This window comes from Natrix helvetica, assembly GCF_964273705.1.
Source record: "Natrix helvetica genome assembly, chromosome: 2".
Lineage (NCBI taxonomy): Eukaryota > Metazoa > Chordata > Lepidosauria > Squamata > Natricidae > Natrix > Natrix helvetica.
The window spans coordinates 123,940,621-123,959,082 of record NC_138552.1 but is presented as its reverse complement, the minus strand read 5'-3'; the positions used below and the strand labels follow the sequence as shown (position 1 = coordinate 123,959,082).

General features: G+C 35.7%; 1 protein-coding gene across 4 annotated transcripts in view; it reads left to right on the top strand.

Annotated features, from left to right (window-relative positions):
- Positions 1-18,462, top strand: part of RUNX2 (RUNX family transcription factor 2) — a 241,195-nt gene that overhangs the window by 77,966 nt on the left and 144,767 nt on the right. For all 4 annotated transcript variants that reach the window (XR_014174649.1, XM_081944430.1, XM_081944429.1 and 1 more), the window contains exon 4: positions 8,815-8,971. Coding sequence is in view for 3 of the 4 variants with exons in the window: in XM_081944430.1 (XP_081800556.1) it covers positions 8,815-8,971 (157 nt within the window). In the remaining variant the exon portion in view is untranslated. The remainder of the gene's footprint in view (positions 1-8,814; positions 8,972-18,462) is intronic.

Below are 18,462 nucleotides of genomic sequence, written 5' to 3'. Positions count from 1 at the left end.
TAAGTGTCATTGAGATAGTACTTTCCATCAGCTGAGAATTGTCCATCTTATAGGTACCTGGCCTTGTCTTCTTGGAGTGGGGGAATAGCCTTCACTATATGGCCTCCTCCTTGCTGCCTGTTTTTAAAGCCTTCGTTGTTACTGGCACAAGTCGGCTTCTCACTTTTTCTTAAACCCTTAGAAGGAGTCCTCTCCTCTTCCTCCCCTATCCTGGTTATTGCAGTGGCCAAAGGATCTTTCCATCTTAAAGAAAGGTGCAGAAAAGTTTGAACAAGCATTCATCTCATGCCTTTAGGAGAGGACTTGTGGTCCCCTTTTAAAATAGGAGATGTGTATCTTTTGCCACATCAGAAAAGGAGGCACTGTATAGTTGTGACTGTAATCCTTAGCCTCAGTCCTTAGGCAGCTCCCCAGTCCTCTGTTGACTGTTAGTTTCTTTACTATCTAGGATGCTTGTTTATAGTTCTTGATTAACATTTACCTCCCTCATATTAGCTCTAGACTGAAGTTCATTGGCTTATTATTAGCAACTGCCCAGTAAGACTAACACAAATTAGAGTGAGGTATTAATATATATACAAAAGGCATTTTAAATAAAATGACCCCAGCTATTACAAAATGTTTTCCGTAAATAATCATGAAGATAGGATTCATCTAATTGACCATCAGGGTCAGTTAGACGCTCCAAGACATCAGGCAAAATCTCTGGGGGACACTGGAACTGTTCTTTCCAGAATCAAAGACTTGGGGGGGGGGGGGTTAGATCTCTGCAGTGCTTCCATCCTTTGGTACTAGGCACCTTCCTGACCCATCCTTCCAATCTCATTTTAAGTTTCCTATGTTGTTGTTTTTTATGTTTAATTTTCTCAACCATAAAATGAGTGCCTGTTCTAGAAGAACTTTGAATTCATTAATGTTGATCTAAAAACGGAATTGAGCAGAAGTTTCATTGTGGGAGGTGCCTCTTTTGCATCTGGTCGTGTTTGTTGTATCTCTCGAGGGCATTAAATAAAAAGTTCTGCTGGACGCTGTTTAGACACATTTGTTTAATAGAAGGTGTTTTATTGATTTGTGGAGTAATGAGGATGAAAGAGTCTTTAAAACTAGTGACAGAAAGGAAAAGCTGTTGATTGGGTCTGGGTGGGAAGATTTCTGTTGGGGAGGGGGAGATTGTGTTGGACTCCTGCTGGGCAAATTAGGAAGCATTTGCACAGAAGGGTGGGTTTGGGATTGGGGTTTTTTTTTTGGCCAAGGCAAAGAAAGTCAATATTTTTAACATGATCACAGATCAGTGAAATGCTATTCAGAACCGAATCAAGAATGGCTTTATTAATATTTTACAGTATATTCACACTCAAATTTTAGAAAACAGAATGTTTTCTCCACTTTTCTTTCTCTTGTATCCATTTTCATAATCCTCCGCTAAATCTCCTTAATCTGTATTACAGATTTATGCCTCTACTTTTCCTTTTTAATGGGATGACTCTTGTTCAGTAGAAAAGGAATAATAGCTAATACATAAGAGAGCTAAACATTTCACATGGACATTACCATAGTGCACCTATCCTTTATTAAGTTTATGTAGATAGAAACAAAAAAATAATTTAATAGGGGTACATATATAATACATATATATATATATATATATACATATGTATATATACACATATACATATATACATATACACATACACACACACACACATATATACATATACATATATATATATATATATATATATATATATATATATATATATATATATATATATATACACATACACACATACATACATACATACATACATACATATCACAGAAAAATACACAGAACATTAATCGAGTCCATCATATCTAACTCATAAGAAGACGCTTTCCCTGTCCCCCAATATAACAGCCAAAGCTACACTGAATTCTGAGTTTAAAATAATACATGATTAAATGAATAAGGGGTCAGGATTCCCCAGAGAGTTGAATATTAGTACTGAAAGAGATATTCTGTGCATAAATGATAAACAAGGCATTGTGGAGCTATTAGGGAAACAGTGAATTTGGTTTGGGAATTTAGCTCAGGCTTGTATTTATTCCAAACATGCAATGACCTCTTCAGTTAGAGATTCCTGGGAACAGTAGCTAAATCACAGAATAATCTAATATGCCATGTGGTCTTGTCACAGCTTCAGTAAAATGAAATTCTGTAGTTTAAAACTGGACAAAGTTTTAGGTACTTTCAGCTTAGTTCAGTGGCCATTCATTAAAGGATGAAAGTGTTCGTAAACTGAGTTTTTTTTTAAATTGTGTGTTGAAAGGGTGATAAATCTTTCTTTAACTGGGTTTATCAACAGCTTGGATGCAATACCTAGAATCACTGAAAAAGAGAGAGATCTTATTTAAATCTGATTACTGTCATTATTCTGCATCATAGCTTAGCATGGTAGACGCTGCAGCTGACAAGTTTAAAAAGACATTCAGAGCTCTTGCTTGTGTGTTTATGTGTGTTCATGCATACAAACTTGATTCCTGCTTGCACATTTGCCAAATATGTTTGAGATTTCTTATCTCAAATAAAAAGGCTATGGTGGATACAGGGAAAGTTTCTTTTCTATAATAATGCCAATATGTGATAAATTATACTGTTATCAGAATTTTAAACCATAAAAAATAAATATGCTCTTTTCAAATTATTACTGCCACTTGCTGAGTTTTAAACATTAGGGATGTGATGTGAGAGTCCAATCTTAAAATGCTAATATAGAAGTAGTAGTATCAGTGACATTTAATTAAGAAGCAGACCCAATATGTCTATATTATACACCAGTATTGATTTGTGGTGATTACAAAGACACCATACAAGTTTGTTATATATGCCTATTTAGTCTAAACAATAAAATAAAAGTTGTGATACAAAATATAAAGGTCTGCATTCTTAATCTTCTACTGGTTAACTATGACATGCACATAGAAAATAAAGCAGTACAATTTGTTGATAACATATCACTGCAGATAAAGACCCTACTGGAAAGAATATTTCTTAAATAAAATACTGGTAAAAGTTTCCACTAAATAATTTTCACAAAAGAATTTGAAGTTATTTGGGAGGTAGATTATTCTGAAAAAAAACAAGGCATGATTGCAAATGCATGTATTAATTACAGGGTTTAAAGTGGTTGCTTGTATTAGCTATCATGTGATGAATCCACTTCAAAGGCACATAATATATAGAAGCTTCTTGGAAAAAGTAGCCTTGTAAGCTATATTGATTTTAATAGTAGTTACTGAACTGCATTCATCTGCATACAACTTTGCTGAAGTATGAGTCAAGTATCAGTTGAGAGAAATGGATTTACTTATAAAAAGTCTTTAATTGGAAAGTAATCCCACATAGTAATAATGAAATGAAATGTCAGTTGGAAATTTATGTTGACATGATGGTCAAAGACATCATCCACCATGGGTAAATTTATCTGAAGTGGTTTGACTGGAGGCAAATATGTTTATAAGATTTCCAAATGCTCTCTTACTTATGGCAAAGAGAGAGAAGGGGAGGGAGGTGGGAAGAGAAAGAGGTGGGAGCTCCTTTAGGCTATATTTTGTTGAAATTGCATTGGTCAAGCATTACTGAAAGTCATCTTTATATTTAGGGCTGGTTGAAGAAAAGTCCTGATTTATTGAGAAATAAGATTGGCTAAACATTTCTTTTAGAAAATTCATCTATATTCGATTTTTTAAAAAAAAACTTTCTCCCAGTAAAATGTGAAAAATTTAATATCAAAGCTTTATGTAGTAAATTAGGAGCTGCTGAAAAAAACAGGTATTAAGTGAAAATTGTAACTGTTCCATAATATTCACAATGGAAACAATGTGATCATCTCCATCCATCCACTTTTCCATGAATCATTCTGTATAGTGGGGCTGGACTAGGAATCCAGCATTTGACCCACTGGTAATGTTTTAATGTTTCTTTTAGGGGCACTAATTATGTTTTCACAAAGACACTGCGTCCATTCATCATATTCCTTGCTCCAGAGAAGCCTTATTGGGAGTCAGTGGGACTTTACCAAAGTAAGTGGCTGAAGGAATGTAGTCAGAATTATTAGTTATTCAGCTCTACATTTTTGCTGACCTAGATGATGTCAGTAGTAATAAAAAGCTTGTAAGTTAAAAATATCAGGAAAAATAATTACATTTAGTGTGAAGTAACAATGCTGTTGTAGCATTGCAGCTATCTGGGATATTTCTATTTCCATCAGACCCTGAGTTTTTCAGTTGATTTCAACAGCCTCAAGTTAAAGTCCAGAACATGAATGGCAAGCAGAGTGCTATTTTTGTAATTAAAAAAACTGCAATTCAAATAAGTTACAGCAAAGACTTCAAGTTTTTTTTAAAACTTAGCTGTATTTTTACTGTTTAGCTACATACTAAAATTATTTTAGCAATGAATATTTTATATTATTTAAATTCAAAATGTATGTTGCATTTTATAAAAGATACCACAGTATACAATGTTACATCGCTTAGAATACATTTAAAACATTTGTTCAGGATACTCGGTCCAGATAAGATTTTTACATGATATATAGACTACTGAAGACAAACATTGAAACCGTTCAGTTTTTAGTTTTAACCTTGCTCATTGGACTGCAAACGGCAAAAGTTAAAATAGCTGATAAAAATACAATTCTGCAGGCTTTTAGCAAATTGTTACTCTTATCGCTGTTTTAAACTATAATACAAAATTCCTTTAATTTCTAGTGTGGAAAATGCAAGTTCTCAAAACATTGGAAATTATGTACCTATATAGAAAAATATATGCAAGAGGCTAAGAACAATTCTGTGGCTCAATTGGAAGTGTGCTCTTATGGTGTTATAGTCATGCTGTATTTTTTAAAAACAGCTGTACAGATTGGATCACTAAATGGATTAATTTACATCATAGTACATTTTGCAACATGAAGGAGATTATATGTCATGTAAATTATAGATAGCTTTAGAAGCACTCATTATGTGTACCCTAAAAATCTGGTTTCCATTTTTATCTAAATAAAATACTCTTACGAAGTAGCTCTGTTTAAATGATCAGATCTCAGGTACATGGAACAGAACCAAATTTTGTATTTTGTTGAGATGTTCTTCAGTCATTTTGTGGTGTTAGTTAAGTCGGTCTGTGTTCTAGAACAGAGAACACATATCAGCTTAAGTTGCTTTATTTTCAAAAAGTCCATTTCTTCTGTAAAGACTGGGTGGGGGGGAGGTATAAAGTGTGGGATTTGAGGCAGTCAGAACATCCTGAGATTTGTGCATAGTTATCACCTTGTGGAAGCTTTTTCCATGGAGGGTTTACCTCACTTCTTTTTGCTGGATGTTATTGGTTCTGTCAAGGAAGGATCCTGGTCTTCTACTTACGTTTTTAAAATGCCTCACAGAAATAGTTTTTCTTCCCAAAGTCTTTCCTTCCCAAATCCAGGGTTGGAGAGATGAACTGTCATCACTGTGTATGCATGTAACAGGATTGTATCTTCTATGTTTGCTACATTTTCTGTGACTGCTGTTCTGTTTCCGTATTGCTGGTCAGCTCCTCCTTTTCATATCTGCCTAGAACAGGAGTTAATGATGATTGGGGTATGTGAAAACAGTGGTGGGGTTCACTTACCTTTCCTACCGGTTTGCAAATGTGAGTGTGTGCAGTGCTCACACATTATGTTGGGGCAGGTGGGTGGAGTCTCCTGCAACCGCCGCTACTGGTTTGCCAAACTGGAGAGAACCAACTGAATACCACCTCTGGTGCAAACATATTCCATATAATAAGCTGAGGCAGATCTTTCCAAAATACATACAGTAAGTCATTTTGGGTTTCTAGATAGAATAAAGTAATACTTTTTTTCAAAACGATATACCATCATTGGGGCTAGTTGTGGAAGCCTATGATTCACTTTCAAGTAGGCTATATTTTATAGCTTGATTCACTTTTAGCATTAAATCTAAGTTGGGTGCCCAGTTTGCATGTTGGATATTGACTTCACTTCACTTCATTTCACTTCCTTCAAATCAGTGTGGAGTCCTGTGACTGCCTGGAAAAATTCCTGAAATTTTATTGGCAAGATTTTGGAATTGATTAGCCCTTGCCTTCTGCCTAGGCTTGAGAGAGACTGACTGGCCTAAGATCACCAAGATGGCTTTGTGCCATCATGGTCTCGTGATGGTCTCTACTCTGATGTCTCCACCACTACAACATACTGGCTCTCTGGATCTAAATGTAGAATGCTATTAACAGTTCATTATTTTCAGTTGTATATATCATAATAATATTTGTATTGTTATTGTCCAGAATTACAAAATAGCTCTGGGGATAGTTTGAGCAATTAGGAAAAGTTCAACTGGCTGATCTTCCATTATAATAACTAGTGCAGAAAACGTATCTCTGGGCTCAACTCTGGGCTTTCCCACATTTGACTGAAGAAAGCAGATACCATGGATAGAAATCTGTAACCTATATGCACTTTACATTATAACATACTGGAGCTGAGGAATATTGACATTCAATGATAAAGTGGAATCAGATGGAATGTACAAAAATAGTAGTGTTACTAAGTATGTATATCATTATTTTTTCTCATTACTCTGCAACTAAATTTCTTTTTTGAAATAATTGAAATAACAGAGCATACAAGGGTTTAATTTTAAAATTTAAATTGTAGCACATGTAGTACTTGTCTTTCATATGGCAAGATAACAACAAAATTGTTTTTCTTTCATATGAGAATGTAGTCTCCCTTCTCATTCTTCTTCACAAAATCAAATATTTTTTTACTGCACAATTTCTTCTAATAAAATAGAAACTCACCTTGTGTGCTCTCCCTGGCTTAATGTGTGCCTAGACACATGATTTGGTATCATGTAGGGGTGATTTAACTCCTCCTTTACAGAAGTTATAGCTATTTAGGTTCCTTGCTCCCATTGGTCTTCGTGACAAATGATGAAAAAGATAGAAGTCTAATAATGTGGAACACCTCAAAGTCCCTCTGATTTCAGTAGGAAGTTATTTATGTATCTATTATCATCAGTTGAATTGGTTCCTAGATGCTTAACCTTCAATCTATTTACAACCATTTTAGCTTTATGCTAAAATCATGAATTCTAAGTTGTTCATGGTATGGTTGAAATGCATATAATGATGAAAAGTACAGTTAGAAAGCAAAATTGAAAATAAAATCTGTCCAAGATATACTTAGTTTATTGTAATTTCTATGGTTATATTGGTTTCTTTGTTCACAAAGCTATTTGCAATATTGAAACGAAATCCAAAATATACTTGACAAGTATTTTCACTGAAATTGTGACTTTATTTACTACAGAATTGAAAGTGTTTCCTTATCACTGTGTGAAATCATAGGAATAGAAAGCTTAACATATTGTGATAAATGCAGATTCCAGCGATTTTCTATAGTTGAAAATACTTAATTTTAAATGTAATTCATTATTTTCTACATTTAGAATAATTTGGTACTGTTCTGTTTGGTTCTGTATAATATAATATGCCCTTATAATAATAAACAGCCTAAGGAAAAATTATGTTGCAGAAACAAAACTGACAGTTTAAATTGAGATTCTTAAATATTTAATACAGTTCTCATATTTTTCAATTCCCCCCCCCAATAATAATGAAAACTAGAACCTTTTTATCTTCTTTTGCTTTGTGTTATTTAAAACAAAATTAAACAGACACTTATTTCCTGAGTGAAACTTGGATGTGAAGACTATAGTGGAAAACACAGATGTAGGGATCCTAAGAATCAGCCTATTGTCATGTAAACATCTTCTTTTCTTTAGAATTAAAGCATGGGAGGTCACCATTTTATCTATCTATCCCATGTGGTTTCTGGAGGTGTGCTGACTTAGCAGTCTTTGAAAGCCAAGATCCGCTCTTAACCATTTTGTGGGGATGGTGTAATGATATCATACATCTGGGAGGAGGGGTATTGGGGAAGTTAAGCAGTTTTTCATTGGTTGTTTGATATATTTATTTCAGGGTTTACACTACTGTTTTAATAAGTTTTACACTGAAAAGGCAGACATTTGCACTGCTTGTTTTTTTTTAAAAGCATGATCAAGGTGAGTTCTGAGGACTGCAAAACTGGGATTTGGCAAATTCGTATCAATATGATATCACCTCCAGTGTCATGATTGCCAATGCTGTGGCCTATTGCTGTAATATAGTAATTGAAGACTTGATGTTTATAGCAATAGCACTTAGACTTATATACCGCTTCACAGTGCTTTACAGCCCTCTCTAAACCGTTTACAGAGTCAGCATATTGCCACCAACAATCTGGGCCTCATTTTACCGATCTTGGAAGGATGGAAGGATAAGTCAACCTTGAGCTGGTGAGACTCAAACTGTTGGCAGTTGGCAGAGTTAGCCTGCAATACTGCATTCTAACCATTGTGACAGCCCTATTTGACTATGGAAGTTTCACGAGGAACAAACTTGTGAAATTTTAGTGTGATCTTAACCTACCAGTTCATATTGTTCAACTCTTGCATGCATTTGGATTCATGTCTATTGCAGGTAGTCTATGTGCATAATTTATGCAGAACCCCATATCCAGGAGGCCACTGAATGGCTGCTTCCTGTTACAAATGTGCTCATACCTCAAGGAGTGGAATCATAATCATTTGGAAAATAATGGCCATGAACCTTCCCCTCTTCTGCTGATACAATTAAAGGGTGCAAGTAACACTAACTACCAAGTATTTAGTGGTTGGTTTGCGACTCAGAAAGATAAAGAAATTATTGTTATGTCTTTATTGTCATAGGTGGTGGCTTTAGGAGAAGTCCCTGATGGGACAGTGGTCACAGTCATGGCTGGAAATGATGAAAATTATTCTGCAGAGCTGAGGAATGCCTCAGCTGTAATGAAGAATCAAGTGGCACGGTTTAATGACCTGAGATTCGTTGGAAGAAGTGGAAGAGGTAAATAATTTCATTATAGTTTTTTTAAACCAACAACTGAAAGCACAGTCAAGAACTAAAATGGAATCCATTAACTATGAATCCACTACTATTAAATTTTGATTTATAGATTAAATATAGGCTGCAACATTCTTTAACTAGGCTTGGTCACCTACTAAAGGATTTTTTTCCCTTTGGCGGACGGACGGATTGCTGGATGGATAGGTGTGTGTGTGTGTGTGTGTGTCTAAGAGAGATGAATGAAAGGAAGGATGGATGGAAGGAAAGGAGGAAAGGGAAGGAGAGAGGGAGGGAGAAAGGAAGGAATCTGGATTTTGAGGAGGGATTGCTTTCTGATAACAGCAAATGGGTTGAAAGGAAGCATGATGGTGTTTCTCTTTTGGTACACAGTTCACTTTGCAATTTTTCACTTATGGAAATGTTGAGGAGAAAAAAAATCTGTCAAATGTGCTGCCAGATCCAAAGAACAGTTGGGTTGTCAGTGGATTCAGGAAATTATTTTCAAATAAACATGCATAGCATAACAATAATAAAATCATTTCCTGGTTCTAGTAGAGCAGTGCTTTTCAACCTTGGTCATCTGAAGATGCATGGACTTCAACTCCCAGAATTCTGGGAGTTGAAGTCCACACATTTTCAGGTGGGCCAAGGTTGAGAAACACTGTAGTAGAGGAATTATCATATATTTTCTAATTTTAGTATTGTGTGCTGGTGTATTTATAAACAGTCTCCTCTGGTTTTGATGTAATTGACTTTTTGTGAATCCATTTAAAACACTTTCTAAATAGGCTTTGAGCAGAAAAGTTATCCTGCTTTTCTCTATCAACTTTTCTTTCAATTTGATGAAACAGAATTTAATTCAGACATTCTTTCAAGGGAGGTTAGGAAGTTGAATGTTCTCATGGAGGTGGTATGATGCTTTTGCATTTGTTTAATTATGAAGAGGCCAAGTGATGCATATATGTGATTGTGTGAATATACTCTTCTTCCAAAGCAGTTTGCACCTTCATGGTTTTCCAGTCTTCAATTAAATTCTAAGGGAAAACTCCACAATATATCACAAACCTTCTATGGGTCTTTCTCAGAAAAGGTTGTCTTTGAAAACCACTAAGGGGATGTTAATTAGACCCATTTGTAAAGGTTTTATGCCTAGACTTGAGCAGCTATATAAATGGGTTAAATAAATACACAAAATTCTTCTCCATGTCATGTTCTCAGTTGCTGTAGCTGGAAATCCAGAAGGAAGCATAGAAGGAGGCAGAAACAAGATTGAGGATTCTGGTGGATAGCCAGAGAAAAAAATATGTTTGCAGCTATCACATAAGTGAGAATAAGGGGAAATGTTGAGTACCTGTCTTATTTTTGTACTGAATATACAAAACAAATTTATATAGCTGTCCATCTCAGTGACTACACCAATGATTTAATGAGTTAGTCATTGCTCTTACAGAAGATTACCATTAACCCCAATACTGCTTTTATACCAATAAGACACTATTTGGAATTCTGCTAGTTGCATGAAAAATGAAGGTAATAGCTAAGTGGATAACTCAAAATAAGCAAACAAAATCCCTAAAGGCAGCAATACTTGCTCACCACATTGCATTAGTTGTAAATAGAATTTTGGCTCAAGTTAAAATTTATTCCACAACACTTCCTGAAGCAAGGATAGCAGTGCAAAGCTCAAGGTAAGGAAAACCTTGCTAGATTTGGCATCTGACTTATTGCTCTGAAATAGGAGGTGAGGGCTAGTTACAAATTTAAGTACAATAGACAAGTTTGAGGGCACTATCCAAAATGATAGTATGGCCTAGTAACCTTGTGGTTGTGAGGAAGGCTCTTCAGCATAGTATTTGCACTTGAACTCAGAGCACAGGTAACTCTGGGTCTAATCCTGTGTTCTGGCCTACATTAAAAGCCATAGCTACAGGCTCCAAACTTCCTCAATTGAATAAAAGCAAAACAAAACAAAAACAGTTACTCAGAACTTTCTGGATATGTAATTAACACAAATGCAAATCTGGGAACAAAGGCATGACTGTCCACAATCATTTTACTTTTAAGAATGCGGTCAATGCTTTATGCATCCAGGCTGATTTCAATTCTGAATGATAAAATACAACTTCAAAGATAATACAACTTAATAAAAAAAAAGATCACTGTCTTTCTGGATAAGAAGGAAAGGCCTTATACTTTTTATAAAATTTTGTTCCCCTTTAATAACCTTTTGATATTACATTTTGATTTGTCTTTATGTTGATTGATTATACTTGAGAGATCTCTGGATGGTTTGCAAAAGAAGTATAGTGGTTTCATCATATAATTATTGCTGAAAACAAACATAAATATGATGGAACATGTGTGTTTCAAAATTCAGTGGAGGAAAAGGGTAACCCCTTCCCCCCCTCTCTTTCCCTCCCTCCCCCTCCCTCCTTATCTTCTTTAACTGTCACAAAGGAAAGGAAATGAGTAATTAGAGAATCATCGTGATTATTCCCCACATTTACATCCCATCAGTGAGAAGTTTACTGAGTAAAATCTAGAAAAAGTGATGATGTATTTTAGAAACTGTTCAACATATTTATTCAAAGAACTTCAAAGGAAAACAAAGGAGTGTATGCACAATTTTCCTACATTAGCTTTCCATATTTTGGCTACTTTCCCAAATAGCAATTTCTATATTAAAAAAGGAAAGAAAAATGACAGAGAGAGAGAAAGAGAGAGAAAGAAAGAAAGAAAGAAAAAGAAAGAAAGAAAGAAAGAAAGAAAGAAAGAAAGAAAGAAAGAAAGAAAGAAAGAGGGGGAAGGAGACAGACTTAACTGCTTGCAGACTTTTCACGCATGGAAGATGAAGAAAGCTTCTTTTGATGAAGTGTAATTATGTCCAAACAGAGCTGACCCCCTCCTCCTCTATTTCTTATGATCTTAACAGAAGAAAGTAGGGTATTTCCTTTGAAGCAGCTGGGATTTGGTAGAGGATCCGAAATGCTAGCTCCATTTGCTGCCAGAGGCAGGATGGAGAAATTGGTCCAGACTTGTCTCTCAGACACAGAGCAGAGAAAATGAAAGAGAAGAGTTATCATGAATGATTTTTATGATACTGCTTAAAATAGCAGGAAAGGAAACAGTAGTAGCAAACAGGAGCTCATATGATCTACACACAGCAAGAATGTTCTTGGCTAAGTCGACACCGTATCTGGTCTGTGGTAGCCTTGTAGCCAAGGTCCAGGTAACACTTCTGAAACATACATTCAGATAAAAATCAAACAAGGTCAAACATAAGAATTTACACCGACTGAAGAACTTTGTTCTGGCAATCACAGATCTGATTGCTTTGAAAAACCATCTCCTGCTTTAAGGACCAGACCCATTGGCAAGATTCCAAGGGGCTCTGCTGCTCTCACTTGACTAAAGAGAAAGGCAAGAGGGCTTTAAGAAGAATCAACTTCTAGGAAAGAACCACTACAGGTCATACAAACTTTGAAAACAGAAACATTTTTTTCAGTTAGTGTTTTTGTTTTCCTATTTGGTAGGAATAGAATGACCGCACTTATTTTATGTGTTTCTAATTTTACTTCTTCTTTTTTCATTGAAGTCACAGTCTAAATTACCAGTCGGCTTCTCTAGTCTGGGCTGTCGCTAGTCTCCCATATGTTCCTTGTTTATCATGACTTCATCATTTCTCTAACCTCACATGAAATCCTCTTCTGCATTTTTATCTAATCTAGCTGTGCAAATACTTAGAATGGCCTGCTCAGCTGTTTACCTACTACCCCGTGCCATCACTAACTTCTCTAATCACTTTATCCGCTTTCAGTTGCCTGATCTGGTCTTTTGAAGCATATTAATAGTTGCAAGAAGGAAAGAGGAAATAGGAAGGCAGCCAAAGGAGTTGGCAAATTCCATAAGACATTTCCAGTCATGTGTTATTTCCTGTCCTCAAAGGAATACATTTCCCCCATAGTTATTTATCAATACACAGATATGCATTCCTCCCTTTATTCCAGTTATCTACTTCTTACATTGGCTCTTCATATTAGTTTTAATTATGCTGTAATCCGATATTATTTACTATTCATACTTCAATTCAGGGAACATATCTACAGGGAATCTTCGATGTACAACCATTCATTTAGGGACTGAAGTTACAGTAGCACTGAAAAAAGTGACTTATGGCTGTTTTGCACACAACTATTGCAGAATCCCCATGGTCATATGATCAAATGTTGGATGCTTGGCTAATGACATGTATTTACAGCAGTTGCAGTGCCCCAGGGTCATATGATCACCTTTTGCAAACTTCTGACAAGCAAAGTCAATGGGGAAGCCAGATTCATTTATAAACCATGTTACTAACTTAACAACTGAAGCAATTAACTTAACAATTGTGGGAAGAAAGGTTGTACAATGGGGCAAATCTTACTCAACAACTGTCTTGCTTAGCACACACATTTTGGGCTCAATTGTGGTCATATGTCAAGGACTACCTATCCTTGGCAAATCTGGTCTAACTTCACTATTATCAGTTACTTTCTCTAGATAACTATATGCTCTTAAACAGAGGCTCCAGCCCCACTGACAGAAATTCATTGGGTAATTTCCAAGTATTCCTTGAAGCAAATTATAAGAGTTAAATTAGCCTGGTTAAACTTTTGGCTTGGGTAGCTGGCTATAATTACTTAACTGCCTAAGAGACCAAACTGTGTTTTTAGCACATTAGGGTAATGTTTTGGCCAGTGGGCACAACAGGAATTCTAAGAACGTGTCATGACTGTCCTAGTTCAATAGCTGCAATGGAAAGCTCCCCCAGCCCAGGAGCCATGGCATGGCCAACCACAAAACATCCATTTCCAAAGAAGTAAACTGTTGTGGCTAAGAGAAAAGTTATTTACTCAAGAATCACGTAGAAACAGAATTTGGTTAGATGTTTTAAAACACAGAACATAGATACAACTATTTAAAAAATTAGAATAAAATATTGCTCTGTACACACATGCATTCAAAAATACTAAAGTTTTCAACATCCCTTCTAACTGACCCTGAGCAGAATGTTCTCTACATCTTTCTACATGGTTTTGTTTGTTTGTTGTGACACGGAGCATTATTCAAAATGTTCTGAGTGACAATATTTTGATTCTTAAACATTAGAGCCATTCTCCATATTTATTTTCCATTAAGTCCCTGCCAAAGAATGAAAATAAAGATGGCACTCAAGGCTGGTGTTTTGCTTTGCAGTAAGTGATCTTTCCAAATAACAATTGACAGGCACCAAGAAAGACATCCATAGGTTAAGTAAAATTAGAATATATATTACTGCAACAAAGGAGACATTGTTCCAACTTTGTTATTTTGAAGTTGTGGGATACATGCATGCAAAACTTTAAGACTAGAGTACTCAGACCTTAATCATTGCTCTGTATGGAAAGTTATATATATGCTAAGAAACTTTCTATCTTATCAAATGTCAGTTAAATATGTCAATGACATAGAGTGAATAATATGGATATTTTCTAAAGCAGTAATATAGCCTAGGCACTGAGGTTCATATTAAATCCCTAAAAAGAATCATTTGCTTTCAGGAATAATGTTTAATGACTCGGAGGAAAGCAGAAAGGTCTGGTGGTAAAAGAATATTGTCACGATACACAATTTTTAAAATCCCAGTGATTTAAGGATTAATGCTCTCAAAGTGGTGCCATGCTTCTGTCTAGTTCATGCTTTTAATTTTGTAGTTGTTTTATATATCCTAAGAATCTTAAATTATGAGAAACTCATTCTGCGAAGCTGGAGAAAGGTTGTCCCCTCTTTTTGCTTCCATTTTGGTTTTTAATTTTTCTTCCCATATAACAGGAATGGGAAGGAAAACAGGAAAGGCTGGTAAGATTATTGGTCTAAAATCTTTGGGGAATGATTGGTGGAGGGACTATTTTCCAGCTTTGGGAAGTACCACTCCTGGTAGCTGGTATGAAAAAGGCCTCTATAATCAGATTACCCACTTGTTAGAACTCTATGCTTGACATTGTCCCAAGGGATGTAGAATTGTTTTTTTTTAAAAAAAATATTTTGATGTGGTAGAATATAATAAAAGCACGGCAAGTATCTTCCTCTTGTAGCTTAATTAAACAGATGTTCTTGTAGTTCCCCACAGATCCAGAAATCTGAACATAGGCTTCTTTGACCTGTTCAGATATATTCTCAAGAAGCATCTGCATAATTTTAGTGCCTTATACTATGGGGGTTATTCATTTCTAGAATTGATTAGTTACATTCCGTACTCTGAAAATATTTGAAGCGATGCCCAAAGGTACTGTTATAAAGAATAAGGTACGCTAAAATTAATACAGTCTAAAAAAAGGAAAAATTCAAATTAAAGTCAGTGATCAGGAATAGAAAGGCAAATCAGTTATATGATATATAATATATAATAACAGTTTTCTGCCTTTTTCAAACGAAGATAGTGACAGCTGACTTCTTTCAAAGAGCATTTATTTCTGTCTGCTGTCATATTATGTATTTTTTAAAGATCTCAACAACCCTCCCTGCCTTCTGAATCAATTTTATGGCATAAACTGTGTTGGGGTAGTCAGATGGATTGGCTGAGCAAGTCAGCTTGCACTGAGAATAAGCAGGCCTTCTCTTTTTGTGTAACTGTTACATTGGAAGTTTACTATTACCTTCTCTCTTTTTGGAGTAACGTTTCTGCAAATGTTCTGAAACCACATGGGTGATAATAAATGATGTGACAGGAAGCTTTGAAAGCTGAATGAGACAGCAACAGACCTGTTCTGTATTACACATGCATGTGCCTTTGCACACCCACACATACCCCACTCAGTCACACTTCCTGTTTTGTATTAGACTTTGAAATAATGTATTACATTTAGTGCTGCTACATTTTCTTAACCTTTTGTGTTTACATTAATTCATAAAGTAGAATAGAATAGGTAGAAATCCAAAGTCCCTAGATGGCTCAGGTATTTTTAAAGATCTTTTAAAGATTTTGGTAAAGCAGGAGGCAAAGTGAGCTATAAGCCATGAGATAGCTGACTGTTGCATTGAGTCACTGTTGCACGCCCACCTCTTCCTGCCTTGAAACAGTTTGCAGTTTTGACTATCTGAAATGATTAACAGTTGCATATCTCACTGATTAGAACTGTCAGTGACTCGCAGAACAAAGGCCACAGACTTCCCTGGGTGAAGATTCTGTCTGTTCTCTGTAGGCTGTTTTCCGTTTCCTAACACTTGCAGAGTTGCAGGGCACCACATCCATCTTAACTGCAGAATTTCTATTATAGTAATTGGGATTTTCAGAGGAACATACATTTTATGCATTTAAAGCACAATCCTCACCCTGGGCAGATAGTTTCTTTAAGATTGAATAGCTGGAACATGGTCCAGGAAAAGGGGGACCATCTCTCATTTTCTTTGTGAATTATATCATTAGCCTCCTGTTACCCCAGGCTTATTGAACATAGGAGACACTGTTAGGGCTCCCAGAAGTAATATATATTAGTTCTCTGTATATGATAAAGTCAAATTAAATGATAAAACCATGTGAAGTCAAATGTAAAAACAGTACATTCCATTCAGTTAAACAGCAGGAGAAAGAGAAATTCTCCTCAATTGAGCAAATCTCCCTTGCAGTAAGTGCTGGAGTAGAATTTTGCTTTCTGTGGAGGGCAAATTATATCAGTCCAGTCCACATGTCACGTCCTAAGTCATAATAATATGGCTTGTTCCATATTGCCACAGGCATGTTGCAGATGTTCATGGCCACTGCAATTCACACACTGTCTGTAGGACGAGATCTCTTTAGATATGTTCATGAGGCATTGCTTGCTCTTCTCAAAGCTGAGCCCCTGATGCAACGGAAAGCTACTGTGCTGTAGTGTAGCATCCTGTGTACCCACACATCTCCACATTTGCTTTGAATCCCAAAGATATAAGAATGTGTTTGGTGTTTGAATCCAACCTTCTCTTCAGGAAACATTTCATCTTGTGGCTTTGCAAGCCAGTTTCTTTCAGCTAACAGCAACCCTGGGTCTTACTTTGCTAGGGGAAGTCTTTATCACTTTTCTTCACTTTGAGTATCCACTTTATTACTTTGTTCCTGTAAGTGTGTGCAGATAAGTGTGAATGTAATTGACACCATGTATTTACTTAGTCTATTGAATTCTATAGTTAAAATAACAGATTACTTGCATGTGAAATTTGTTCCTAATATACAATATATAGTTCTATACATTTTACTTGTAATCTTCCCTAATGTTGCCTCAATGAAACTGGCCTGTTAATTTTTTTTTGTATGCAGCATATCCAAGTAGGTATTATTTGGGACTGAATTTTGGAATTGAAAATGATGAATATTAATTAGGTATAATTTACTGCTGGATATTTTAGAACCTGGCCCTTTTAATTCTTTTATATTTTTAAAAGATACTAATATTCTCTCTTTTTTTCTGACTGAAACAAAATGGAACTGAATTCAGTTAAGTCTATAGTTACTTTTTAAAGTTAAGACTCTAATTGATATGGATCTTTTAACATCAAGGAAGCTTTCTTTTTTCCTTGATGCAGAGCTCTGGAGAACTGAGCAGTTATTCATTATTTTAGTGGCCTTAGGAAAGTACTGGTCTGCTGTGGTTTTTGCTCTTCCATTGATTTAGCTATAAGGATTACAGGGCCCTTAGGTGTTATAATTAGTTTGTATCATATTTATTTATTTTTGTATTTATTTATAGCAATAGCAATTAGACTTATATACCGCTTCACAGTGCTTTACAGCCGTCTCTAAGCAATTTACAGAGCCAACATATTGCCCTCAACAATCTAGGTCCTCATTTTACCCACCTTGGAAGGATGGAAGGCTGAGTCAACCTTGAGCCTGGTGAGATTTGAATTGCCAAACTGTTGACAGCCTGCAGTCAGCAGAAGTAGCCTGCAGTATTGTGTTCTAACCACTGTGCCACCATGGCTCTTATGATTTATACACGGCAATACGATCCCAGCTTTTTTCTAAAAGGTCAAGGAAACATACATATTGTGTTCTTCTACAAGAAGATCAATCTAGATATCTAATGTATTTCCTTCTGTGTTCCTTGCTTATCTTTCTTTGAGGCCCTGTGATGTGAGTCACAATACTCTACAAACACATGCACTTAACCTATAGAAAGAATTCTACTCTTAGGTGACTTTTTCAGCATTCCTAGTTCTACAGGTTGAATCATGTTCCATCCTACCTGCCATAGTGGACAGGGCCTTTGAAAAAATTAAGTTCTGTTCACACCTTAGATGATATCTTCAATTTAGTTTCTATGACTGATTCATCTAGATGGTAGCTATACATTGCAGCATTAAAAATGGTGATCTGAGCATGTTCTGAAAGTATTACTTACAAGCGGTTTGCTCTTCAAGCAAAAATGTCCTTTTTCTTGAAGAAGATATTGCTTCTAATTATTGCCACTACCTCATGATCTGATATAAAAATTCAT